The sequence below is a fragment of the Heloderma suspectum genome, chromosome 6 (assembly GCF_057233095.1).
Source record: "Heloderma suspectum isolate Gila_16-S chromosome 6, 16-S_ref, whole genome shotgun sequence".
NCBI classification, from domain to species: domain Eukaryota; kingdom Metazoa; phylum Chordata; class Lepidosauria; order Squamata; family Helodermatidae; genus Heloderma; species Heloderma suspectum.
The window spans coordinates 108458476-108485850 of record NC_139463.1 but is presented as its reverse complement, the minus strand read 5'-3'; the positions used below and the strand labels follow the sequence as shown (position 1 = coordinate 108485850).

Genomic DNA, 27375 nt, shown 5'->3' with positions numbered 1-27375 from the left:
TGTAAATAAAATAAAGTAACTCTGCAAACACCTTGACGTACAGAACCATGCAGAAGCCTTATTGTTCCTCCCGCCCCACAGTCCTTCTCAGCTGCTGCCTCACCTTCTCATACAGGGCAAAGAGTCGCAGGTCCTGGGTCAGGAGGGTCAGGTACAAAGGTTGCCGGGAGCCACGTTTCAGAAGCACGAGCCGCATCTGTAGGGGAAGGAACCGGTTCAAGAAGGCACAGCACCCTCTCTCTGCTCTAAGCCTTGGAGTGTTCGTCGGGGAGGAAAGCAGACGCCAGGCAAATGTTCCTCATTCTCTCTCTGGGTGAGTTGAGGAAAGCAATAGTGCAAGCTTCCCATGGGAATAGTTTGAGCCATAGGAAAAGCTATGGAGGACACCTACTGGCTAGCACCTGTGATATCGCAAATATGTAACACAATATCTCTGGAGCAGTTGTGCTACTCTTTTCGACTGTCTGCGCACATAATTTTTCCACTGTATGGAAAATTCCATGGTATCCTGCTCTTCCTCCAGATGGCTCTCCTTCCATTTATTCTCATAACATCCCTGCAAGGTAGGATAGGTTGTGAATGTGCAATAGGCCCAAGATCACCCAGTGAGCTTCATGGCTGAGTGGGGGTTTGAACCTAGGTCTCCCTGATTCTCTAGCTGCTACAACAAGTTGCCTCTGAACAGTCCACCTAAATCCATTCCTTTTCCGTCCTGGTTCTCCCTTACCAAAGATCAGTAAAAACATGCAAACAACAACAAAGAAGGATAAATGAGAACCCACTTCACAGCTAGCCCAGGATCTGCAGAGGTGCATACGCGGCACTAAAGAGCCAAAATATTGTGGCATAAATTATGGAAGTCAGCACGCATCATGCCATGTTGCATCATGGGAAAGAGTTAAGGAGCTACGCATATTACCAAGCCTTCGAGCCCCGAGTACCAGAAAAACCGCCTCTTTCTTTCTCTACCCCACCCCTGGTCTGTCTTTCTCCTAAAACCACACCAGGAACTGCCCACCCATTTTCAGTTCCGTGAGGTTTAGTAGCTTATGCAAAAGAGCAGCTGAACAGCTCTGGACGCGGAACTCTGAAACCGATATTTAAACGCCACACTTTTGCAGAACGAACTGGGACACACAGAATGCATACCTACTGACCTGTGGACCTTCTGGACACAATCAAAGTACTCCTCTTGAAATCAAATTGCTGCTGTCTCCCCTTCTTCACCATTTACCTGGTTATTGAAAGCAGATTCCTCCAACTTTTTGCCATACAATGCCAGGTCTTTGCGGACGATGGCAACTCGGTCTGGGGGGTCCAGAGGCCCAAGGGGGATGACGACTGCATCTTTCTGTCGCTTGAGGGACCCGAGGAGTGCGGATTCCTCAGAGACACTGAGAACAAGGCTGACTCGCTACAGGGAGGGAAGAGGGACATTGGGCAGATGTGAGGGGGAGTCAAAGGAGCTTCAAGCAGTGACCTGATTCATACAAACGACAACTTGTATGAAACCTATACTCAAGGTTGAGTATGGGTTGAGTGCAGGTTGTTGCTGAATCATGGGTTGTTGTGTCGTGTGAACCCAGCCGCACTAATAAACCATGGTTTGTTAACCATGAACAACCCACAGTTCACAATCAAACAACAAACCATGGGTTCTCTTTGTGAGTTGTTCATGGTTAACAAACCAAGGCTTTTTAACACAGTTGGGTTCACACAACACAACAATCCACGATTCAACAACAACCCATACTCAACCTATACTCAAGGTGGGGTATGGGTTGAGTGTGGATTGTTGTGTTGTATAAATCCAGCCACTATCTGTATATGACAGGAGAAACAGTGCACATTCTCTCAGGAACACACACTGGGGAAGCAGCTAAAGCTTACCTGGGGCAGCTGCTCAGGCAGCCAATCAGAAACCAGCTGCCCATTGGCTGCATGGATAAAGTCGGCACTGTCTATCAAAACCACCAGAGACTGTCCTCGTTTCAATGACTGGGCCACGGCATGGAGGAGGAATTCAAACTGGCCAATTAGCCCTCTGTAAGAAAACAGAGCAATCTTTTTCTTATTTGCGAGAAAATACTTGTGTAGCAGCAACATGCTCTAGTCAGGACGGTTCCGCATTCATGGATGCGGCTGCAGAAGAAGCACCTATGCTCCTGATTCACAGAAGAATGAGACAAAGACAATTCCCAAGAAACTAAAAAAGATGAAAATATGACCTTTATTGAATACATTTGCATTAGTGGGAATGGCCTGAAGTGCCTCTCTTGGCAAGTTGTGGAAAATTGGTACTACAAGCTTCCAATAGGAATAATTTGATCTACAGAAAATGCTAGCTGGGGAGGACACCGATTGGCTAGCACCTGTGACGTTACAAATACATACACAATACTCCTGGAACAGTTGTGCAACTACTTTTAAATCTTTCCATGCTTAATTTTGGATGGCAGACATATAATTGAATAGAATATATGTGCTGCTTCAAAAAAAGAAAAAGGAAAGATGAATAGCCTATCAGATACATACAGGGAGGGACAAGCCTTGACATTTGATCCAAGCATTTCATTGGCTGAAACAACACTCTCTAACACAAGCTGCAAAGTCAGGCTCATGTCACAAGTGAAGAAACCCATGGAGAGAACTCAATAAAATAATATTTAAGAAGTTACATCATCTTCAGCCAAAGAAGAGAAATAATCATCTGCCTCATTTCTCATCATATTACCTTTCTCTGTTGAAAATGTTACACTTTGTTCTCTAATATGGAGTCCCCCACCTGGTAACCCTCTAGATGTTAGCATTCCTGACCAGTGGCCACACTGGAGCTGATGGGAGTTGTAGTCCAAAACATCTGGAGGGCACCAGGTTGGGCAAAGCTGCTCTAGTATTTCATCCCCCAAAGAGGGGGAAGCAACCTCAAGGACATTTTCCCCACCTTCTCCTCCCTCAACACCTCCCCTGCTCCTCAGACAACAACAGCCACACCAACCTGTAACTTCTGGGTGGGGGTGGAGGCTGCTCCAGCAATTTCCTCAGTAGGGCACAGAGGTGGCCCAGTACGACCTGGGCTTTGGCTTGATCGGGCCGGGCCCTGGTGAAGTGGGCCACGGCGTGGTAAGCGGGAGTGGGGCCATCTCCGTGAGGTGGTGCCTTCGTTCTGAGTGCCTGGGCAAGGGCCGCCTAAAGTAAAGGGAAATGGGGGCCGGATGGAGAAAGAGTCGGCCCAAGATCTGAGCCACAAGGCAAGCCAATGTGGAAGCCAGAACCGACCCACCCAGCATCGTACCCTGATTATTGTAATAGGAAGCGGCGCATACCTATTATTATTATTATAGTATAATAAAAGCAACAACAACTTCAGTTTTGACAAAATGTATGCAGTAAGGAAAAGAGCAAGGACTGCACGTTTGTCAAGAATGACAGCCTGCTTTCGACTTCCGGTTGGAACCAATGTCGATCTGGTAGCATCCCACAGGCGCTCTGTGGGAGCTTTCTCAAACAGCTTTTTAAAAGGTTGAAAAACCTTTTCATTCCCCCCTGGAATTAAAGGGGGGGCAAGGAAATATCTGGATAATATCTTGGAGAAAAGTATCCCCCTTGAGATAGTGGGGGGGGGGGGCTGGATTCCAGGATTATCTCTCCAGAGCTTTACCAACGCAAAAAGCTGTACTGAGACTCCTATTTCATAGGAGAAAACAGGGCTGACGTGTTCCATAATAATATATGCTTTAAAAAATATCAACAACTTCCAAGGGATGATTTAAGAAATGTTAACAATATTTGAGAATATCTGAGGACTTGCAAGATCTGTTTGAGAGAAACATGTCTGCGCTGAGGAGAAGAAAGGAGCCAGCATCAACTCCCAACACACCCTGTGTCAAAACTTTCGAGAACAGAAGATATAGGGGAATTATTTACTCTAATAAAGACTTTATCTTTACAATTTACAGAGCAAGCCAAAAGATTGGATTTAATCCAAAATTCCATCACCGCCTTGCAAGGAGCTGTAGATTTAATTAATGCGTCATGGCAAAAAATGGAGATGAAAATTAATGAGCTAGAAGACCAAGTGGCAGGAAATGAAACTACGACAGAAATTTGTTTTAAAAATGCCTCTGATAGAATTTCTCAACTGGAGGCCTTCACGAGGAGATCCAATGTACATATTATTGGGATTAAAAATCTGTCTAATGATGTAAAATTGCCTATTTTTGTGGATAAACTTTTGCATGAGATACTCCCTATCCCATATGATTATTTACTTGATATTGAGCAGGCATTTCGTGTGCGAAATGCTAAAGGGACTGATTACACGATCAAAGTCCAATTTGCAAAAGTCTCCACAAGGAATTATATCGTGCGTTTGGCAAGAGAGGGTGGAAGCCTTTCCTGGAAGCAAGATAAAGTTTTATTTTATTTTATTTATTTATTTATTTCTATACCGCCCAATAGCCGAAGCTCTCTGAAGTTATGTTGTTTGCAGACTACATCAAAGAGGTGGCGAATAAAAGAAGGCAATTTATCAAAGCAAAAAATATGGCAAAACAAATGAACTTACAATATTACTTAAAATATCCTGCTACACTTTGTATTGTGTCTGAAGGTCAGATGAAGAAGTTTCTAAATCATGAAATGGCAGAGGCATGGCTGAACGTAAAAATGCGTGAGAATTCTGTTACCCCATGAACTGGAACCTTTAAACAAGCTTTGTTAACTGCTTGTGTTTAGTCTACGTGATCCAGGCTAGGCCAGAAAATAAATGATTATACATATATTCGTTTATTTTCTTTCATCTTTCTTTTTTTCTTGCTTTTCTTCATATTTTTTATTTCAAAATAGATATGGTATGCTGTATTTAAATTTATTGTTTGAGGGTAATTGTGCACATGCATTTATATATAAAATATATTACGGATCGTTGAAGGTCTATTTTAAGTTTATTATTATATAACACTATATTTCTTTTTATCATTATTATTATAGGGTACTGGGAATGAACTGTAGACCTGTTTCTTTGATATAACACTGATGATATGATATTGAAATGTACGGTTGTTTATTAAACTATAAGATTGTTAAGATTATATAGTTTTTAAAATAGAATGGCACTGGAGGCCGGGGGTATTGGAGTTTAAACTTAATTCTTTAAAGGGGAGGGGGAGGGGGAGGGAAGGGGAAAGAATCTTCTTTTTCTTCACTTCCTGTCCTCCTCCCTTTTCCTTTTTTTTCTTTCTCCTTCTCTTTTTGTTATTGTGGTGTCCTCACCAGAATATTATATTGTTGGGAAATTGTAGTATTGATCAGGTTGTTGGTAATTTTGGTATTGTTTATTTCATTTATAAAGATAAAATAAAAAAAAATATATTAAAAAAAAAAAAAGGATGACGGCCTGCTTTCCACCATAAGATTAGGCCAGGCAGTCACGTCGGACGTAACCACCTGGGATGGCATGTTATCTAGAGTCTCCTCGGCCCTTCGCTCAAGGCCGGTCACAGTCCCTGTTAATTGGGGAGTGCTAACAGCTGGAGCTGGTGGGGAGCTCCAGTCTCTTGGAGGCAAGGGCGGGCCACCCAGGGGCTGAGCCAGTGACTAGCTGAAGGAAACTCCGCCCTGGGATGCCAGGGCTGGGCTTTAAAGGAGGGCTGAGGTAGAGGCATGGGGTCCCCCTTCGTCCTGGTGGTTCTGGACCTGCAGACGGCTGGTTGCTATCCGGGGAGCTCCACACTTAGGTATGTAAGGATAGGCCAGATAGCTTTATTATTTTGCTTGGGTGTGCGTTCAATGAAGCTCTCTGTATATAGTTAAGTGATTTGGCTTTGTACCCTCTTGCATAACTTGCTACTTCCATTCTTCACTTTCATTCTACCCCTTTTATTTTGATCTTAATGAACCTTTATCCAACTTTATCCTACTGCATTTGTCTGTCGCAAAAGTTGGGAGGGACACTTTCAAAGACTTTTGGGATGGAGTGGGAAGAATTTTCTTGCATCAAGGGTGAGGGCTCATCCAATAGATACACGGTGGCAGAGGGCTGTAGTCAGTCTCTTCAAAAAAACCTTTAGCACCACTTCGAGCAGTGGTGGAGCTTCAATAAGCAGTAGCAGCCCTGTAGCATGCCTCATCGCGAACAGCTTACTAGGAGCGATGTTATGTCATGATCCTAGGGACAGTTTTGCTTTGGTTCTTAAAGAACGGCTGCCTCCAATGGCCAGTGGGTGCCAGCCAGCCAGCCAAGCCCTTTTCCAAGAGAGTCCATTCCATTCCCACCTGATTTTCAGCTCTCCCACCCCTTGCCCCACACAGAGTCAGACAGCGACCTATGGACACTGAGCATGCTCAGGCCCATTAGGTTTGGGGGGTGCCCCCCACTTAAGAGCCTATTTTCACCCTAAAGATTTTTGTACTTCTGCAAACCTCGGGGCTTTCTCAGGGCCTGCTGATACCTCCCCTCTTGAGCGTGGATGGTGTCGTTATGGATCTACTAAAAGGGTCCACACCCGGAGAAGGAGTCCGCAGCATCTAGGATGGGGACCCCCCTTCTCTCTTCCTCCCCTGTGGATCCTCCGCCACCTGAATCCTTCCCGTCCCAAAGGCAGCTCTCTTGGCTCACCATGAAGACGGTCTTCCCCTGGCCGGGCTCGCCACTCACAATATACAGCCTGCCCCCATGCAGCTGGGCAGCCGTGGCATGGAGGAGTTTTGCCCGGGCACAGAACCTCCTCTGCTGTAGTTCCTGGAAAGATTCTTGCAGAGCCCTGTCTTCCTCCCAGTCACCCGTGAGCGTGGAGCCATTGCCCTGGGAAAGCAGGGATGGTGAGAGTTTTGCAAGAGTTATTGAGGCTCCTCACTGCGTCTCAAGCAATATCAGTTCTCATTCCTCCCCCCGCAAAACAAGCACATTTCCAGCTCTTATGGTTGAAAAGCTCTTCTCTGTGTGCTGCCCAGGAAAAGACCCTTCTCTGTAGTGGCCCCCCACCCCCAACTGTAGAATGCCCTTCCCAGGGAGATCCGCCCGGCGTCTTCAGTACAGAACTTCAGACATCAAGTCAAGACTTTCTTCTTCCAGGAGGTATTTAATCTTTAATCTGTTTTCCCGATTATTCACTTTACTGCTGGCTCTTTCATACGTTTAACAATTTAATGTTTTGTTACTGTTATTGTTCTGTTTATTGTTTTGGCTGTTGTATTGTTGTTGTTTCATTGTAAAACCGTCCGAGGGCATCTGTCAGTTGGCTGGTATATAAATATGATAGATAAATAAGTAAAGTTATGCTTAAAGTGGGAAGGGGGTGGTGGTGGAAGTATATCTATTAAAACCTCAGAAACCAGAAAGGCAGCTGGACAAGAGTTCAGTGACTGGGGACAGATCTTTGCCTAATAAATTAATAAATAATAATAACAACAACAACTATGCAACTTTGTTTAATTCATAAGATTTATATGATTCATGTGCTATGAGCAGACAATTCTGCCACTTTCTTGGAAGCCACCTTAGCATCCACGGACTCTGGTAAGGTGGGCTACTCTGCAAGTAACACTAGTGACTCCCAGCTAGGAATGGCAGAGAATTCCGCCACGGACTCCAGTGAGGCCGGATTCTTTAGAATCCCCTGGAGTCCATGGCAGCCCTGGGGTCCGTGGCGGAATGGGCACCCCTGGAGTCCGTGGCAGAACAGAACACTTACCTCCGCTTCCCCGTGGAATCCTCTTTGGACGGATCCTCCAGCTCCGGATTGTCAGCGATACAGCCGCCATGCCGTATCTCTGGCTGCAGGGGACTGACTGCGGACGCAAATGGCGTCCAGGTCACCATTTGTGGCCGTAAAGGTCTTAGTTTAAGGTAAATGCAGCCGTAAATGGCAGCCATATCGCTGGTGCTTTGGACCCAGCCGGCGGCTCTGCAGAATCGGAGCGGAGCCGACCGAAGAGGATTCCGGGGGGAGGAACAGATCGCCTCCCTCCGCGGGCGGATTCCCCACGGAACAGCAGGTAGGGAATCCGCCCATCCCTACACCCAGCAACCCCTGCTTTGCCTCCCACTATTGCCAACAGGGGGGCCGAACACAAGTGTTTACCGCATGCATCGAAGGGGCGGGGCCAGCTCCACAGTCCTGCCACCAACGTCAGTGGGACCACTGGCTCCACCCCCTAACCCACCACACTTTCGGAAGCAAGTCTGAACAAGGAGGGGATGCACATAGATGCCTCCGCATGACTGGGAACCTGCTTCCGTAGGCTTCCCAGCCACATGGAGAAGTCTGTGTGCACACAGCACATTCAGACCTTCCAAATCTGTGGTGGTCAGGGAGACGGAGGCAGAAAACATGCTGATGTTGGGCGTGGGGCCAGTAGGCATGGCCGTTGCTCCCCCCTCCACGCCTTCAGCAAATGGGGAGGTCGTTTATGAACTCGTCCCCAACCGTTGTAGCTTCTTCCTCCCCTCCCCACAGGGAGAAAGCCTCCATTTTAAACTCGCTCAACCTTGCTGTTCTCAGCAGGGACTTCGATGAACTGGTGCTGGAGGCATTCCCACACATCCTCCAAGACCTTGCTGCCAAAATGCTCCAGGGCCCTGACGTATGGCCGGCCTTGGGCCACTCCACCCCATCGGCATGCATATCTGTAAAAGAAAAGGGGGGGAGGAGAAAACTGTTAAGGAGGCATTCGCTGCAGGGTTCGGTTGTCCCCACTGCAACCACCAGTGCCTGTTCACATCACCTCTCAAGGGATGCCAGGCCTTCGTAATCGTACAGGCTCTCTTTCAAGTTTGCCAGCTGGTGCTCAGCCTCCTTTGACTCGGGCAGGAAATCTGCCTTCCACATGTCCGGCACGAAGCTGGTGAGAAAGAGACAGGGGAGCAAGGCGGCAACAGATTAAGATCACTCCAATTCTGCCCCAAGGGAAGCCCACGTTCTGTGGAATTTACTTTCAAGATTTAGATCTTCATAGGACATGTGTTTTAGTTGCACATCCAAAACTGAGCACATCAAAAATTGGAGCCCTGGGAGGGTTTGGAGTCAAGCTATAAGGTATCAGTAGCATATCTTGCACATACTGAATAGGCTATGCCCCTCTAAGTCAGGGGTACACAACCTCAGGCCCGTGAGCCAAATCCAGCCTGTCTGGGGGCCAAATCTGGCCCACTGGGTTTCCTCAGGTGGCTATGTCCCCCTTCGCCCAACTGCCAATTGTTTGGTGGTTTCTTGCTTTTTGCACAACCTTTACACCATTCTAAAAGGCTGAAATACCTTAGTTACTGGCAGTATGTGCATTAAGCTAAAATATGCTAGTGTTTTGGCTCCACCTCCTTTGCTTTTGGCCCTGCCCACCGCTGGAATGCAGCCCCTGAGAGCTTCTCCGAAACTGAATTTGGCCCTCGGGCTGAAAGAGGTCCAACATCCCTGCTCTAAGACAACCAATCAGGAAGCCAGAGGAGTTTTTTGTCATGAACATGTCTTCCTTTCATGATGGCAGCTGTGTGTAAATTGCCCATTCTGAAAGCATATCATTATAGCAAGCTAACAATTTAACACTGGATTCAGAACTTGGCCTCCTTCTAATCTCAGCCTTTTCAAAAAAAAAGTTACTAGCCCTTAAGGCTGCAAAGACAAGCTTCAAAGTACGACCAATACCTAGCAAAATCTCAGGCTATGTCACAATCGGATGTCTTTCCAAACTGCTTTGATGTCGTTTTACTTACTGTGGTTTCGTACCAAGAGACCCTCGGTGCTGTAATTGTGGAAAGGAGTTATAACTAAATTCACAGCTCCCCTCACAAAAGCTAATGTTCCCAGAGACCCTAAGCTAAGCCAAGCCAGTTTCAACCTGGAGCACAGATGTTGCTGTTTGGAGCACAGATGTTGCACAATGCTCCGGATGGGCTTGAGCACTTTGAACAGCTCCTTATCTCTAGCAGAAGCACATACAAGTGGACGCAGATGCTAAAGCAAACCTGCTTTAGGGCGCAATTCTATGGCTGCTAGTCATCGGCTAGATGGCCATAGGTTAGGTCGGTTCCCTGAGAACTGACCTCCACCCCCTGCCTGCGCTGCCTCGTAGGCAGTGTGGATTGGCCCCACACGTGTAAGAGCAGTGTGGAGCAGCAAAAACAGGGTGTTCCTGGGGGTGGGCTGGAGCAGGGAGGGCGGACATGCTTCCTATGCATTCGCCTCCCAGCCTCGTCCCGCCTTCCCGCAGCTAGACAGCCGAAATCTGCTGTCTAGCTGCAAACGCAGGGCGGCTGGAGCGCGGAGGGGACAATCACCTCTGTGCTTCTCTTGACCTGCAATGGATAGGCGGTCGCCTCCGAGTTTGGAGGCAGCCGCTTACCCCAACAGGATTGCGTCCTCCACTTGGGTAATGTCTACAGCAGCTTTCCCCAACCCAGTGCCCTCCAGATGTGTGGACTACAACTCCCATCAGCTCCAACCAACACTGCTGGTGGTCGGGGTGATGGGAGTTGTAGTCCACACATCTGGAAGGCACCAGGTTAAGGAAGGCTGGTACACAGGCTGCAGAACATGTGTGGGGCAGTAGACAGAGTCTTTGATTTACATCAGGGAAGCCTAGGTTCAAATCCACACTTAGCCCCAAAGCTCTTGAGCCAGCTACTTATCTCAGTCTATTTAACATCAATAGGAAGCCACTGGGGAAGGTCATTAGGAGTTTCGGGGCAAGGTGTCATCAGCATGCTGATGACACACAGCTCTGTTTCTCGGTAACATCTGAATCAGGAGAGGCCGTGCACGTTCTGAACTGGTGCTTGGATCCAGTGATGGGTTGGATGAGGGCCAACAAACTGAGAATGAATATTGACAAGAGGGAGACTCTATGGGCGGGTGGGTGGTTCCCAAGTATGAGAATCAGGGAGTTTCCCTGTTCTAGATGGTGTTGCACTCCCTCAGAAAGAACAGGTACATAGTTTGAGGGTGCTCCTGGATTCGCCGTTGTCATTATTTGTTTGTTTATTTACAACATTTATATACCACTCCACATCCAGACACATTCTGGAGCAGTGAACAATAGAAGATACAAAGAAAAGATGAAATAATAAAACTGCATGTGAAAACATTATTATTATTATTACTATTTTGAAACAGAATTCTGATAAAAACTGTGGCTGGTCAGTCAAGGAAGGCTTCCTGAAATAAAGATATTTTTAAATATAGCAAGCAGTATATAGATCTATTAAGTAAGAATAATTAATTGTAATAATAATTAACAGTAGATGTCATTATCTACCTCACAGGGCTTTTGGGAGAATAAAAGGGAAGCCTTAGGGGTAAGGGTAGGGTAAAGAATGTAATAAAACAAGAAATAAATTCAGCTTTTCTTAGCACCAAGAGTACCATATCTCTGCCAGAAGCCATGAGGGAGGACAAAGGAACATTCTACAGCACCAGGATCCCAAGTGCAAACTTCTTTCTGCTCTTCCACCAGGCACACTGCCTACACAATTCAGAGCATTTTCTCTACACCCTCGAAGAGGACTAGAAACTTGATGGGCTTACTTTATTAAAACAGAAATGTTTTTCCTCAGGATGCACAGTTCCTCACTAGATACCAAATTTCATATTTATTGTGCAGCGCTCAGGACACACCACACCACTGTAAGTACTCTTCCATCAGGGCCAATGTGGCCTGTTGCTCAGATGTTACTGAAGGTGAGAGCATATGGGCCAGATCAAAAATCTAGATCAGAGACTACTGGGAGCCCCAGGTTAAAGCAGGATCAAAAAAAAATAATCCCAGACCATGCATTAGGGCAAGTGCATTAATTCAAGTAAACAAAGCTGAACTACATTCTAGCGTACAATTTCAAAATGAAATGTCTTACCCAAGAAACTCTGGCTCTCGTAAATAGAAGAAGGCCCTGGATCCTGCAGTGGGATTGCTGCAGCCCTTCAGGAACTGAAAAATCTCCATCTCGGTGATGGAGCGGCCTGCTGGGTAAGACTTCACCTGTGGAGACGATGCACAAAGTGTTGACTGCAACATGGCTTCTGAAAGCATTGTAGGACAATGGCTTTGCATGAGCAATTTTGCATGTATTCTCTTGGATTCTCTTTTTGCCCTCTTCTGCTTCCTAGCAAAATATAGTCAGTAAGCTTTTTGGATCAGGAAACTGCATGTTTCATTTTATTGTATTGCTTGCTTAAGTTATTATGTAAGATGTTACAGCCACTGACAGTTCTGTCAGCGTTCCGTGACAGGAAATGTATTGCACGCATAGTGACCTCTCACAGGCATGAGCAGCACAACATGTCCTGCCGTGTATAAAAATGGGAAGCCCCTTAGCCATGAGGGGCCCCAGATGGCAGCCATTTTGTTTAAGAGAGTATAATTCCATTTGCTACCATCTGGTCATAAATGCCACAGAAATCCACGAGAAATGGCTGTCCCTCCAGGGTTCCACTCACCCATTCATACTGAGGTTCATCCGGTAGGGAATACTCGTTAGGGATGTGGCCATACCGTTTACCAAGGATCCCAATGAAGAGCTGACTCTTTGAAACTTCTGACAAGCAGAGCTCTAGTTGCCTAGAGAAAGGGAGAGAGAGACTTTATGACAAAGCATGGCCCCTGCCCACACTTCCCCTCCAATCCCTCTCCCGTCCTAGATGCAGTTATAAAAGACAGTTGCACAGGGAAAAACAGGCCAAGGTGTTACACAAAACTCACAGAATGCTTTACTTCTGTGTCTCAGGACATAGCAGAAACCATGACTGCATTTCTTGATTTGTTTGGTCACCTTTTCATAGCACACTTAAGAACGAGCTCACAATCTGCATGGGAAGTTGCAGGCACAAGACCAGGGGTGGTGAATATTCTGGATTATTCCACGGGGAGTTAAGAGGATACTGTCACATGTATGCAAACAGTCAAGCCGTTGTCAGCCGACGCCTTCCCAAGCAGGAGCAGCTTAAATCTACTCTAAAAAAGGTTTTGTCTTAAGAACAAGGGTGGGCAACTTGTGGCCCTCTGAATGTTTTGGCCTACAGCTCCCATGATCCATCACCTTTGGCTATGCTGGCTAGGGCTGATGGGAGTTGCAGGCCAAAACATCTGGGAGGGCTACAAGTTACCCACCCCTGCTTTAAAAGAACTTAAACTGGGCGGGGGACCTGTGACCCACCAGATGTTGTTATACTCCCAACAGCCCCTGCCAGCATGACCAAAAGCCAGGGATTATGGGAGTTGGCATCCCACAACATCTGGGAAAACTACAGGCTCCCCATCCCTGACTTAAATTATGGCAGCCTTTTCCAACCTAATGCCCTTCAGATATTTTGGACCACAACTCTAAGGAGGGCGCCTGTCTCGTTCTGAACCTGGCCTGCTTGTTAAGATCTGCAGGAGAGTTCCTCTCTGAGGACACCATTCCCCACAAAGGCCTATTTGTCAGGCACGCACAAAAGGCCTTTCTCCTGTGTTACTCCCAAACGGCGGGATGTGCGCCCCTCAAGAACTATGATTGGGCCCCCACTCCCTTGGCTTTTAGAAAGGGTCTCAAGACTCATCTTTATAATTTAGCCTTTTGAGATTATGTAGCTGTTTTAACATTTCACTATTTTTAATGCTGTGTGTTTTTTTTATCATTTTACTGTTTCAAATTATTATTATTATTATTATTATTATTATTATTATTATTATTATTATTATTATTATTACTGCATTTCTATACCGCTCAATAGCCAAAGCTCTCTGGGAGGTTTACAAAGATTAAAAACATTAAAAACACAGTACACAGAGGTTAAAAGCCATCTGCATAAAAAACACACGAACAGACAACAGACACAAGAGAATATATATCTGAAACAACTTCAAGCAAGCAATCAACCCTAACCATAAGACAATCCAGGATCGATTAAAACTCATCATATGCTGCCAAATGCCTGAGAGAAATTGTAGTACAGCGTCTCAATGGCTTTTTTAAAAAAAAAAAAATAAAGCAATTTATAAATGTTAATAATAAAATAAATACATAAATGCCCATCATTCCCAGCCAGCATGGTTAATGGTCGGGGAGGATTGGCATCATCGTCCAAAGCATCTGGAGGTCACTGGGCTGGGGAAGGATGAACTACAGTGCTGCCAACCCCTTTTTCTTTTTAAACCCTGCAATGCAGAATCCCAGTGCCCCTCCCCCCACCAAAAGACTCCCCTTTTAGCCGGCACAACCAGTCTTCTTTCGGCGCTTTATTACCCTCTCTTTACCAAGTTCCCAATCGCCATCGTCTCCCAGCCCCCGCCCCCCATACTTGTTGCTCTGGCTCTCATGTTCCGTGATCCCCCAGCGCAGGTCAATGTCTTCAACCACCAAGCAGAACTGGGCTGCCCGTGCTCGAAGCTCGGGGAAGACAGAGCGGATAAGCAGGTCACGTTCGCCGTGCATGTCCCGGAAGGTGGAGGAGACAAAAACTCTCACAGAGCGCCACCTGAGGGGGAAAATGGGAGTCAAAACACAAAGCCCCAGTGCAGGTCGGCCCACAGCCACTTCTACTTTCCTCATGATTACCTGTTTTTGGGGGGAGGTATCAAGGGCACAACCCCCGTTTCCTGCTTCGCCATCACTGCCCCCCATTGTTTGGGAAGGCCATAGATCTCATCAACCTTCCCAACATGCTCTAGGAGCCGGGAGCCGCCACATTCAGCCATGAATCTATCAGAGACAGAAGAGTTTATACTTGCAGTTTCCCTAAACACACACACACATACACACTCTCTCTCTCTCTCTCTCTCTCAAGGATGTCTGCCTCCTTGGCGGGCTCCAACTCTGGCAAAGGGCTCCTTCAACAGCTAGTAGCCGCCAGCCATCAGTGCTCATTACAAGAAACCTCTTCTAGCCCTCGCTGCCCATTGCGGAAATCATCCCTGGCTATCCAATGAAAAGGATTATACGTTAATTAATTCAGTGCAAAAAGCAGGTCCACCATGCCTACTTCCATTTAGCCCTGAGACTCACCTGAGGACCTGTTCACTGAACCCACTCAGCACCACATCATTCCTGGAACCAAAAGTCCTTGAATTCCTAAAATTGGTGGGAAAAGGGGTTGGGGGTTGGGGAAGAACACTCAGTAAATTATGGGGCATTCCCACCCATGCTTTTGTTTTGTTAATAATGTGCCAACACAGATTGAGTCCTAAAGAAAGAGTGCACTCCGTGGAGAAGGGGTTCCTATTTCAGTGGGGCGGTGAATCCTCTCTGGGTTTCAGTCAGAACTCAGAGGAGCTATCCAAAGTGCTGAACCTCATCAGGTTCAGTACCTTGGATAGCTCCTTTAGAGGTCTGGTTGAACTTCATCAGGTTCAGCACTTTGGATATCTCCTTTAGAGGTCTGATTGGTTCTGACTGAAACCCAGAGAGCATTCACCGCCCCACTGAAATAGGAGCCACCAGCCTCCACAGAGTGCGATAGGAAGCCAAGTAAGCGAAGGCCGTCTGTTTACCAGGCAAGAGAGCTAGACGCCTCCCTACTTACGTTGCATTGGCGCAGACATTGACAAAGAGGCAGTTGGGGGACACATGGTGGCGATACAGCCACAGAGAAGAACCACGAAGCTTCTCAGGATTGCAGCTCAGTAAGAGGATCGTGTCCACCTGGGGTGGGGAAGAAGATTCGGGGGGGGGGGGTCAGGAACTTTGCAGGAACTCTGAAACCCCATCAGCACCTCCATTCATCTGCTCAAGCCTGAGTCAATCAAATCTGGAAGGTGAATCTTGCTCCTTGTCTTCCTACAAAGCCTTCCCCCTTAACCAGCAACATTCATTGGTAACCTGCAATCAAAGTGCTCAACAGCTGCCCCTGCATCGAGGGTCTCCAACCCTTTTAGGCCATTTGGATGCATTTAGAATTTTGAGAGTAGCATGGGTGCTTCACAAAATGGCTGCCGTGGGGGGGGTGCCCATTCATAAAATGGCTGCCAAAGTGGACATGGCTGGTCACAAAACACTCATTTTCTAGAAGGCAAACTGGCGAGACTAAAAGAAAAGCAACTTGCCCAAGAACCTAGGTACAAGGCAGAAGTGGAGTCTGAGCCCCGAACAGGCAACGACCCTTTTGAACCCAAATAAAGATGGCACTCGAGGGCAGCACTTAAGATTCCAGCATGCCAGTTAATTGTTTAAATTAATTTAACTTGTGGCCCTCTACAGGTTTTGGCCTGGTATTCCCCTCACCATTGGCCATGCTTGGCCAAGGCCCAAATATCTGGACAGTCAAAAGATGTCCATCTCTGCATTGAAAAAGTACCCCCCAATTAAAAAATCAGCAGGACATTTTAATTTATGTAACGTATATAAACTGCAGGTGGCAAACGCTATTTTAGAAGAAGCTTCCCTGCCTCTCTCTCACACAAGAGGGAATTACCGCTTCTAGGATGGAGCCTGCCGCAACAAATAGATGCGCCACTTGAAAACAGAAAAAAGGTTTTTCCTTCCAGAGCTAGCATCTTTGTCATGCCCCCTTTAAAATCAATCCATCAAATTAACCCCCTGCTGTCTTTTAATTACTAGGGCTACCCCCTGACTAAAGAAATCATAACCAACTAATCAAATGAATATTTGGGTGAAATATTTGGGTGATCTCCAGAGAAAAGGCCTACAACTCCCAGCATTCGCCAGCCATGCTGGCTGGGGAATGCCAGGACTTGTAGGACCTTTGTCTGTCGAAACATGCACGCGATTGCACCCTTAATAAATCAGTTCCCACGATTCCTTTGGGGAGGGGTAAAGTCCTATGTTACATGGTTCATTTGTCCCCACTGCAAGCTTCGAGACTCACGTGTTGGCGGCGAGCTAGGTGGTTCATGATGATATCGCTAGCTGTGTAGTTGTCAGCATTGGACGAGTCTGTATTCTAGAAGCAGAAGGAATGGGCATGAAGTGAGCTGCCGCTCTGAGGCTCCCGCAAGGCCTCTTCACGCAGATAGATTACTGCTGGGGAGAGGGCGACGAAAAAGCCAAAAGCAACGGGTGGGAGAATGCAAGCACAACTTCGCATGATAAAACCTTAGCCCATGGTAGGTGCTCTCATACAAGAAAAAGGGGGGGGGAATTGATGACCAACTGCTACAGTGTACTAGAAGGGCCAAATTTAGCTTGTTCTAAAAATAAATTGTATCCTTTCAATGTTCCATAGTGGCTTTGGGGCACTTAAAAGGGTCAAATCTAGCTTCAGAACTACCTAAATCTGACCTTTTTAGTGCTCCATAATGCTGATACGGGGGGGAGGGGGGGTTGCTGCTGCCACCAAACTTGGCAGTGGGGGCCATGTGGCCTATGGCCCATATATTGCCCACCCTTGCTTTAAAACAGAACACTTTCCCTTTGCAAGTATTTCGTATTATATCGTACTGTAATCTGCCCAGACATTTGTTATTGGGCGGGTTAAAAATACAATAAATAAACAGCCTGTTTTATTTCTTCCTGTTGCACTGTGCTGGCAAATCAGTGATAACAGCTCCTAAAATAGCCTATATTGACACAATGCCGGTTTCTCTTCCCACTGGGAGAAAGGGATTCATTACTGATTCCCTCGGGGGTTGGACTCGATGGTCTTATAGGCCCCTTCCAACCCTACTATTCTGTGAGTCTATGATTTCCTCTCATTTGTCTTCTTAATGGCGAGATGGCTACTCTGGATTATCAAATGAAAGGGGAAAGAGGGCTAAGTCTGCCTTGGAGCCACACCATCGGACTGGGAAGCTGAACCTGATACAACCTGCAGTTCTAGCTCTTACCTGTTCTTTTAGGACTTGTACATCCTTCAGCACAGAGCCTGTCATGGTAACAGGCCCCACATTCTTTGCCTGGTTGCAGAGGAAGAGTTGGGCCTGCTCACAGGCTGAGTATACCATGGAGCCCAGCAACATAGCCATGTCCAGTTTCTGGAGGGGGAGAGAGAGAGGAGAGAAATATCAATTTCAAAAGAGCGAGTCAAGGCTCTAATCCCTTTGAGGGCAACCCCTTGCGGCTGGACAAGATGTGCTCATGATCCAACTTGGTACGAAGGCTGTTTCCTATTGAGATGAATGAACAATAGGGGAGGGAATGGTGACCAGACTTATGTCCTAATAATTGTACTGGGAATAATTCAGTTTCTTCTTTTGCCAAATCAGAGCCCATGACAATGGGAAAAACAAACTTTTCGCTCATGGGATACACATAATCCAGATGTGTCTGTGTTATCACCGCAGCATTCCTGCTTTCTACTTGGGGGGGGGGGCTGTGCACTCTCCTCCTTTTGTGGGTATGTATCCTGACTTTATGGGTTTTTTTTACATATCAGCAATGCCAGCTGTGCTGCTCCTGTATGAAAAATAGAGTCTTTTGACCTACCAAGCTGAAATATTCCTTCTTACCAATCCTCTGATTTTATGTCTGTTTTGTCGAGATGCTCATGATGTTTTGAAACACGTTGCTGTAAGCCACCTCAAGCATTTGTTTTTCAGTGGGGCACAGGGGCAATAAACACTTTCAAAATAAATGAGTAATAAATAATTGAAGATGAATTACTTTGTCATATACATCCTGTAAAAACAACCTACCCCAATCTGCTGCCCTCCAGATGTGTTGGACCACAATTCCCATAACCCCAGCTAACTATGCTGGCTTAGGGATGCTGGGAGTTGTAATCCAACACATCTGGAGGGAACCAGGTCAGGGAAGTCTGCTGTCAACAGATGTTAATATTTCTCTGGAAATGTGGTTGCAGAGTTTTGTGTTTTTAAATCAGGCGGGAGGAAGACTTATCAAAACTTTTTCATCTTTGCTTATTTTGATGTTCTTTTATTAAAGCTCAACAAATAAGGAAGGAATAAAAGGAAGGGGAGAAAAGATGCCTTTTTAAATTTACCAACCGTGAGAGGTTCGTTGCTCCATTTGCTGCAGCCCATCCAGTCTAGATAGGGGCAGCAGAGATCTCGGGCTCGCATGTAAGGTGTGTTCATTTCCTCACAAGAGATCAGGATCAGGGTGCGGCCAGGAATGGGGGGCACGTTGTGCCGTACGGCAAAGTGGATCGCCGTCTCTAGAGCCTGGCGGTAACGCTGCAGAATAGAATGGCTGCAACGGAGGTCTCTGTTGTGGGAGACAGACCAACAAACAAAAACACACACCGATGAACAATGCACTCTGTATTTGCTGTGGTGCTGCAACGGACAAGGAACTCCTGCAGTTAAAAATCCAATATCCAAGTTGGCCAGTGCCTTTATTGCAAGGGTGAGAAACTGCTTTTGGTCCAGGTAGCCCCACCCCAATCAAGCTGGTGGGCCAGAGGAGGGCACGGTGACAAGACCCCTCCCCCTTCTGTGATCACATCCAGCCCCACCCACATGGGGGGGCGGTTCTCTGAGCAGAGAGAGGCATGGAGCTCCTGGAAACCCCGGCCCAGTCAGACACTTCCTTCTTGTGCTGCTCGTATCCCAACTGGGGTGCAGGCAGTGTGGGAAGGGGCTCAGCAGGGGCCTGCAGAACTGGCTCCTCCACACTTCAGCTGAACCCAAAGGAACCCCCACATTATCTTCAGATCTCTGATCAGAGCCTCCAGGGCAGGGAATGGGGTTGTGGTGGAGGCAGGGCCCGCAGAGGGTCGGGCCAAATTGGAAACCTCCATGGTCCAGGTTAGGCAGTCCAGAGGCTGCCCTCCCCTGTGTTATTAGAACCCACTAATATTCCACAAAAACGTGCAGGCTTCCCAGTTCTCCAGAACTCTTCATCGGGCTAGGCAGCACCCTGCTTTTTGTACCACCAAGCCTGACAATGAGTCAGGAGAACTCAAAAGCTTGCACATTTTTGTGGAAAGTCAGTGGGTCCTAATAAAGGTATTGCTCAACTACAGATTTTGGATTTATTTTTTCTCATGGACCAGCACGACTACCTTTTTATCATTCCTATTCTGTCCTGAAGTTAAGCTATGGCTAGCGTGAAGTCATTTTTTTCTGAACGACTTGGAATCGGTTCACGGCATCTGCCGCCACGAGAGATGTTGACAACCACAGGTGGTTTGGGGGTGGAGGGAGATAAGCAAGCAAACCAATTCATAAAGAGAGGAGCTGGATGTCAGCAGCTCTTAGCTATGCCAGCGAAGGGAAGCCTCCATGACCAAAGGCAATATATCTCCAAGCCAAAGATGCCAAAGATACCAGAGACAAATGCAACGCCCCTGCTTATGAGCTTCCTAGCAGCATCCAGCTGGCTGCAGCTGGAAACAGGAAACTGGGCAGGGCAGACCTTCGACTTCCTGCTTCTCCTGCCTTTCCTGTCCCCCTTCTGTTCACAGGCTTAAGGCGGTGGGGAAAGGGCCGTCACTACCTGCACTTGAGCAGTCTTTTCTTCTCCATCTTCATCAACTGGAACATCACGGGAACCTCCATGCACCTCCGTAGCTCTTCGGCCTTCCAGGCCCGCTTTCGCCCCCCGGGGAGGGACGAACGCCTCAGGATCCTTTTGAGGATGTGAGAGTTGCTAGGGAGCGGAGCTTCTGTGGGTGGGAGACGGGAAAAAGAGACGGATGCTCAATCCAGCCAGCAAATCCACCCTCCTGCACCTACAAGTAAGGCTACAAATTCATGCCACAGACAACGTAGTTATGCCGTCTCATCACACCTCATCTTGCTTTTTTGTTTCCTCATAACTCAACTCGAGTACCCTCTGCCCATCTGAGATTCCTGCCTGCATATCCTTGATCTCTCTCTCCCTCTGACATTTCCTTTCTGGCCATCAGAACACCTTGAGGAAGCAGCAATTAAGACAAGGCTGGGGACCTATGGTCCACCAAACATTGGTGAACTACCACTGCCATCATCCCTCACCATTGGCCAGGCTGGCTAGGGCTGATGGGAATTGGAGTCAAACCACAGCTGGAGGGCCACAGGTTAAGCAGCCCTGAGTTAAGAGCACCAGCTTTCTAATGCCAGGAAAGAGGACATTTTATTGCGTCATCTTCCTGATGCCTTCATCAGACAGCACAGCCCCTTTTTTAAAATGTACCTGTATTTATAATTATTGCCTCTTAATTTTCTTGGACCATTGGCCACTGCAGAGCCCCGCTGTCAAGCTGGGCTACAAATATTTTAAACAAGATAAAGCCGTGATGCTTCCTACGTACATGATGGTTACTTTAATTTTAAAACCATGCATACACCACCTATTTATTAAAAATAATAATAATAATAATAATAATAGTAGAAGATATAACAACAACAATAATAATAGCAACAACAGATATCGGTTCAAAAAAGATCTTTAAAACATAGGAGCTCTGCCGGATCAAACCAAAGGGACAGAAATCTGACCTCACCCTTCTCATCGAGGCTCTCCTCCAACCCTAGGATAACCTTGAAGGCCGCAAGAAACCGAAAAGGGAGTTGTCTGCTGCGGATCACAGACTCCTGGGAGGGAGGGAGAAACAAGGAAGGGGGAAAAAATGAAACAGGTGGAGCTACTAAAACAAACTAACTAGGAAAAGGGCCAGGACTATGGCAGAACCAAGGAGTATGTGGGTGGGTGGGTGTTATGGAAGGAAACTTGGGAGGGGAAGAGAAAGAAGAGTACAACGTACAGAGACACACAGTTTCCTCCTGTACTGCCCCTGCAGTGGGCCTTGAACTCTTAGGTTAGAGGTGCCAAGACAGTGATAAATCAGACCCAGGTTTACTTACAAGGAGATGCTTTATTGAGTAACTTACAGCACACAGGCGTACCCAGTGGTTGGATCAGACAGCTTCTTTGAACCCAGAGCCATGGGGTACAACGGGTCTTATACCATACATGTTAGCAGTGAGGCAGCATGACACTAGCAAGCGCCCCCTAGCGTTCATTCCCAGCACAAGCTTCGACTCTTAACAGCAAGGGAACAGCATCGAACTTTTCAATGCTTCTCAAGCAAGGACTAAGGAAACTGAGGCCTGAGTGAGGGGAAAAACTCTTGGGGCTATAAATCACTAGACAGCTTAGCCAAGGATTAGGTCTTACCCCCACGGTAATGGTTTGTCCAAAATACTTTACATTCCTTTTTATAATAGGAGTGAATGACAGTCATTCACACCTATGGAGAAATAGAAACCAAATGCATGCTAGGACTCTATTGCGATCGATCAGTTCATACCTGCACCCTGGAAACTCCACTGTCTCAGATTGTGGCCTTCATCCCACAGGATTCAAAACAGGAAACACCCTGAATCATGCCACCTCCATCTGCGTAGCCCCACCTATGCTGTCTGCATGGCTGTCTGCATGGCTCTTGACATTGGTTATGCCAGAGCGCAACAGAGCCCTTAATACAGACACCTATCTAGATCTATTTGTATATTTTAAAGACAAAATTTGTACTGTTCTTGCCTGATCACCACCTCCCTCGTAGCTCAGTGATAAGAGCACATGGTTTGCATGGAGAAGATCCCAGGAACAAACCCTGGCATCTCCTGTTCAAATGCCCCCGGTGCAGGATAGGAAAGACAGGCAGTGGCTCTCCAGAGTTTCAGGCAAGGTTTCTTCCTGTCCTACTTGGCGATGCCAGGAATTGAACCTGGAACCTTCTGCATACAAAGCAGGTGTTCTACCACTGAGCTATACATCCTCCTGGGCTTGACGGACAAATAGCCTGACCTGGAACAAAGCAGCTTCCTATCATGGCTCTGTTAAAAACAACACCAGCAACCTGTGACAGCCTTACCTTGTCCTCCAGGCGCTGCAGCAGGCGGTCGTGGTGTCTCTCGCTCACCCCAGCCTGGAGAATGTTGCGCAAGTTCCGTAGCATGGCCATGAAAGGGAGCTTCCCGCTGTCTGCAGAGGGGAAGAATGGATGGGATCTGGTGGGATCAGCACTGCACCAAAGTCAACGCTGTTTTAGACGGTAAGCCAGCCCGAGGGCGTGTGCCAGTTGGGCAGTATATAAACTTAATAAACAAAGAAAAGCAAAGAGAAATCTATGCCAAGATGAGAAAAATTCTGGGACATGCATAAATTGTGTGTGTGTGCGTGTGCGTGTGCGAGAGAGAGACTGTATGAGTGTGTTTATATGTACATTTTAAATATTTATATATTTTTGCCCCTTGAAGCGTCCAAGGCAGCTAACAATTATCAAAAGAAGAAGAAAAACAGAATAGATTAGAATTGGCAGAGCAAATAAGTATGAAACAGCAATACATTTTTTTAAAAAGATACAAGCAAGACATCAGCAGTAATGAAACCAAGGGCACGTTCAGTTGCCACCAAGCAAAGAAACAACTTTGCTGAGTGTCTCAAGTCAAGCATGGAGGGAGCCAAGCTGCACCTTGCAGAAGATACACTCTAGAACTTGGATGCCACCTCCAATAAGACCACCCACTGAACCTCAGACAGGACACGAAACCAGGCCTCAGATGGGTTCCAAATTGGCTTCTGGTATGGGGAGGGGCAAGCAGCCCCACAGAAGCCCCACTCCCTTGCTGAATAAACCCCCTTTTACTCAGTTCTGAGATTTCACTGGGCAAACCTTTAAGTCTAGAAACTTGCTTTTTTAAAACACAGGAAAGAAAAGGGGTGCAACATTGTTCCCAGATAGGTAACAAAAGGTCTATGGACACCAATGCACCCTCAGACACCTTTCTTGGTGTCCGCCAAAGTGCTTACACCCTCCCACTTTTTTTTTTTTTAAATTAACACATTCTTACCAGCAGGTGAGATGGCTGTGAAATAGGTTTCTGTCCGTGCTGAGAACGGGGGGCTCAAAGGAGTTCTTTAGTGTGCTGGGCCTCAGCGCCCACCTCTGCCTTGTATTCAGCCTTTTAGGCAGGTTACTTGTCCTTCGCCACACCTCCCATGGCAGCCATTTTGTGGTGATGCCTCCAACAGTTTCTCAAATTGCTAAATGTGCCCACAGGCCAAAAAGACTGCCTACCTGTGCCCTACTAGGTCTAAATTTGAGATTTAGCAGGTTTCCATTTTTAAAACCAGGCAGGAATTTTTTACCGTGGGGAATGCACACTTCTTTTACATACCCCCTGGCTGAGGAGAGAAGGCAATACGCCTTCCTTGCAAATGCTGCTGATAAAACCTGGATTGCAAAGACACTCCCATTCCAACTAGGACACCTCCAAGACTTGTTTTCTTGACTCACCACACAGGCAATCGATCTTTGCCCAGCATAGGATTCTGCAACATCAGCTTCCAACAGGGGTGGTGAACGCGGTAAAAACAACAACAACCACAAACCCTGAACTCCCACACCTACCAATCAGCTCCTCCCAGACCGCGGTTTTTTTCCCCCGCTGGCTGAGTGCCCGGTCCCAGGTCACCGGTCTTGGCAGTTTCATGCGAGTGCCAGCAAGTCTTGGGTCCCACAATCCTGGGAGGCGACTTCGGGAGAAAGTGCACAAATCCGAGGGGTACCTGAAGAGTGCAACAGAAGGAAAAGCTGTAAGGTGGGGGCCAGCGGAAGGTAGACTGTGGTCCACTGATGGCCACATTTCAAGTAGACTACCTAGTAACTGGGTTTGGATGACACGATAAGCCACGATAGGTTAAATAAGCCACGATGGCTTATTTAACCCATGGTGGGTTATCGTGTCATCTGTTGGGAATTTTTAAATCCATGATGTCTTCTTTGGCCAAAATAACCCACTCTGATAACTCACGGTCAGCAATAGGGGTTATTTAACCCACTGTGGGTGATCACGTCGTCTGTCGGGCACTGTGGGTTATTTTGCTCGCCTACAGGCAAGAGTGGTTCAGATTGCAGCCAGCATGGCCAGGGATGATGGCAGCTGGAGTCCAAGGACATCTGGATGGCCACAGGTTCCTCATCTTGTTTTAGAGCAGGGATGGGGAATGTGCGGCCCTCCAGATGTTCTTGGATTAAAACTCCCACCATTCCTCACCATTGGCTATCCTTGCTAGGGGTGATGGGAATTGCAGTCCAACAACATCCGGAGGGCACCGGGTCCCCCGTCTCTATCTTAGAGAACGCATATAGGCTGTACCTATGGAAGTGTCAAAAAGCAAAAGGCTACTACTAGCCAGGAGTTTCAGCAGGACGCAGGTACTCTTACCTCCTCCCCAGAAGACTCATCACATGCTGGGCTGGCTCACAAATGTGAAGGCGCTGGATCAAAGCCTTCAGAGAGAAAAGATCTTTGGGGGCTGCTGGATGAGCCCGCCTCGATCCCAAGCTCTCTTGAAACTGTAGGGAACAAACAAGAGAGGACCAAGAAATCTGAAATCCACCTTGCATCTTCACAGGAGTTTTGAAAGGGGACACGGTGCATGTCATGTGGCCGTCATCTCCCATACACCCTTCCCTGGGCCTGGGGGACCTCACTACATACTTCTGCTCTTCCTGGTCATGAATGTCCACAGTTATAGACCTCATGTGTGTCTGTTTGGTGAAGGGGGGAGGACCTGATTTCCAGGACACATCTGCCACTGTTCCCCGGGAAGTGCTTACAATTTTCTCAAGCGCTTTCAATTTCGGTGCGAGGCATTCATCCTGACCCAAAGAGCTCTGTTTCCAGTTATTCCAATGAGAGGAGTCAGGCTTCTGCAGAGAACACAAAATGACCAAATTAATAAACTTGGTGAATGTGCACTTGACCTCCCCCCGCCCCTCATATTTAAGAGACACAACTAACGTTGGATGCTGCAGATAAGCTTCTGTAAGCATGGATTCTGTATTTTACAGATTCAGGTTCCTAACTCTCATGATCACAAGTGTGAGAGATTGTGTGGAGCGGGAGACCTGCCTTGCTCCCTAGGTTGATGCTCACAGCATTCTGGAAATGGGGGGGGGGGGGCGAGGTGGAACGCCATGGATGAGCAGCAAGCCTAAGCCACAGAGGTTGCTGTATAAATGGGGTAGGAGAAATAGACAAGAGAGGGCCAGGGAAGAACAAGAGCTGAAAGTCCAAATGGTGGAAACTGACAAGGATCAAGGGGAGCTTTGTTCTCTTAGGGACTGGTGGAGGTTACAGTGCTAGGAGATAGATGTGTCGAGCTGAAAAGGAGGCATTTTAAAATACCTGAAGGAGCTCCTTCTCCTACATGTTCCTGTACAGTTGTTAAGATCATCTTTAAAAACTCTTGTCCGGGTGCCACCACCCACAATGGTACAATGGATGACTACCAGGGCAAGAGCCTTCCCTGTAGTGGAATGCCCACCCCAGGCAGATCCACCTGGCATCTTCATTGTACATATTTAGACACAAGGTCAAGACCTTCCTCTAACAGCAGGCATCTAATCTTTAATCTGTTGCTCTGGTTATTAACTTCACTGGCTGGCTCGTTAATATTTTTAATATTTTAATATTTTGTTATTTGTATTGTTTGGCGGGTTATGATTGTACACTGCCCTGAGGACATCTTCCTATCAGGCAGTATATAATGTAATAAGCAAACAAACAAAACCTTTGAGCTCTGTGATCAGTTAGCCCTCTCTAGGCCAACAAGGTTGAGACTGAGGAAGTATTTCGCTCTCTCTCTCAAGGATTTCATGGATGTTAAATTGGCTTTGAGAAGTATTATCAGTAAGGGGGTTTATGACAACAAGATAGATGACGGATACACAGTAGGACCCACCCTAATCACTAAAAAGTTAAAACATTAGAAACAAGGGGGAAAAGCGAGAGAGACAGAAAGACAGACAGATAATTAGGGTATTTTTTCAGCTCTGAGTTTCCAAGTCATATAAAGATTTTTCAAGGACTGATTCCCATATGGGGACATCTTCAGACTAGAATGTATGCAGTTCAGCCCCACAGCCACTTTTAGTCCTGCTGGCCCACGACTCAACCCACCCAACACCCCCAAAGCTCCCTCACCTGCCCACTTCCCTCCCTCCCTGAACAGCCAGTCTGAAGTCCCTCCCCCCCACATTAAGAATTACTGCTCACTTCTGTCACAGAAGCCACACTGAGAATATTCTATTTCAGAGAACTTCCCCTGAGCAGTTAGAATGTTTGTGAACATTCATGACATCACAGCACCTCAGCCCAGCCAGTGTCAGAGGAAAAGCTGGACATAGGCAGGGAACAACCAACATTTAGCCCATACAAAGAAGCACAAGAAAATCTAACAAAAACACTTAAGTCGAAAACCCCACCTTCTTGTTCTTTGGCTGTTGGCGTTTTTTCCCCCGGCTCTTGCGGGTATTGTACTTGGCCAATTGGTATGTGTCAAACTGCCGGAACTTATCGGTCATGGCAGCGCGGAGGCAGGAAGGCATTGGGGCCAGAGCCTCTCCTTCCCCTGCTAGGCTCTGCATGTAAAAGAGAAAGGGGGAAAATGGTGCCATTTGTACACTACAGAGCAGCAAAGAGAAGGAGCTCTGTGTCTTGGATGTCACTGCTGGAACTCCCCGCTGAAGCATTCTGGACAAAGCCAGAGCCTGA

At 47.0% G+C, this 27375-nt stretch overlaps 1 protein-coding gene across 6 annotated transcripts in view; it reads right to left on the bottom strand.

Annotated features, from left to right (window-relative positions):
- Positions 1 to 27375, bottom strand: part of TEP1 (telomerase associated protein 1) — an 82461-nt gene that overhangs the window by 38645 nt on the left and 16441 nt on the right. For all 6 annotated transcript variants that reach the window (XM_084806119.1, XM_084806118.1, XM_084806121.1 and 3 more), the window contains 23 exons: positions 27087 to 27242; positions 25437 to 25529; positions 25042 to 25172; positions 24225 to 24382; positions 22686 to 22795; positions 21312 to 21402; positions 20324 to 20492; positions 18871 to 19090; positions 17752 to 17898; positions 16794 to 16868; positions 15492 to 15610; positions 14975 to 15040; positions 14528 to 14671; positions 14271 to 14447; positions 12429 to 12549; positions 11846 to 11970; positions 8728 to 8844; positions 8491 to 8629; positions 6620 to 6805; positions 2999 to 3189; positions 1891 to 2044; positions 1235 to 1414; positions 104 to 196 (listed from right to left, as the gene is read on the bottom strand). In XM_084806119.1, coding sequence (XP_084662245.1) covers positions 104 to 196; positions 1235 to 1414; positions 1891 to 2044; positions 2999 to 3189; positions 6620 to 6805; positions 8491 to 8629; positions 8728 to 8844; positions 11846 to 11970; positions 12429 to 12549; positions 14271 to 14447; positions 14528 to 14671; positions 14975 to 15040; positions 15492 to 15610; positions 16794 to 16868; positions 17752 to 17898; positions 18871 to 19090; positions 20324 to 20492; positions 21312 to 21402; positions 22686 to 22795; positions 24225 to 24382; positions 25042 to 25172; positions 25437 to 25529; positions 27087 to 27242 — 3162 coding nt within the window. The remainder of the gene's footprint in view (positions 1 to 103; positions 197 to 1234; positions 1415 to 1890; positions 2045 to 2998; positions 3190 to 6619; positions 6806 to 8490; positions 8630 to 8727; positions 8845 to 11845; positions 11971 to 12428; positions 12550 to 14270; positions 14448 to 14527; positions 14672 to 14974; positions 15041 to 15491; positions 15611 to 16793; positions 16869 to 17751; positions 17899 to 18870; positions 19091 to 20323; positions 20493 to 21311; positions 21403 to 22685; positions 22796 to 24224; positions 24383 to 25041; positions 25173 to 25436; positions 25530 to 27086; positions 27243 to 27375) is intronic.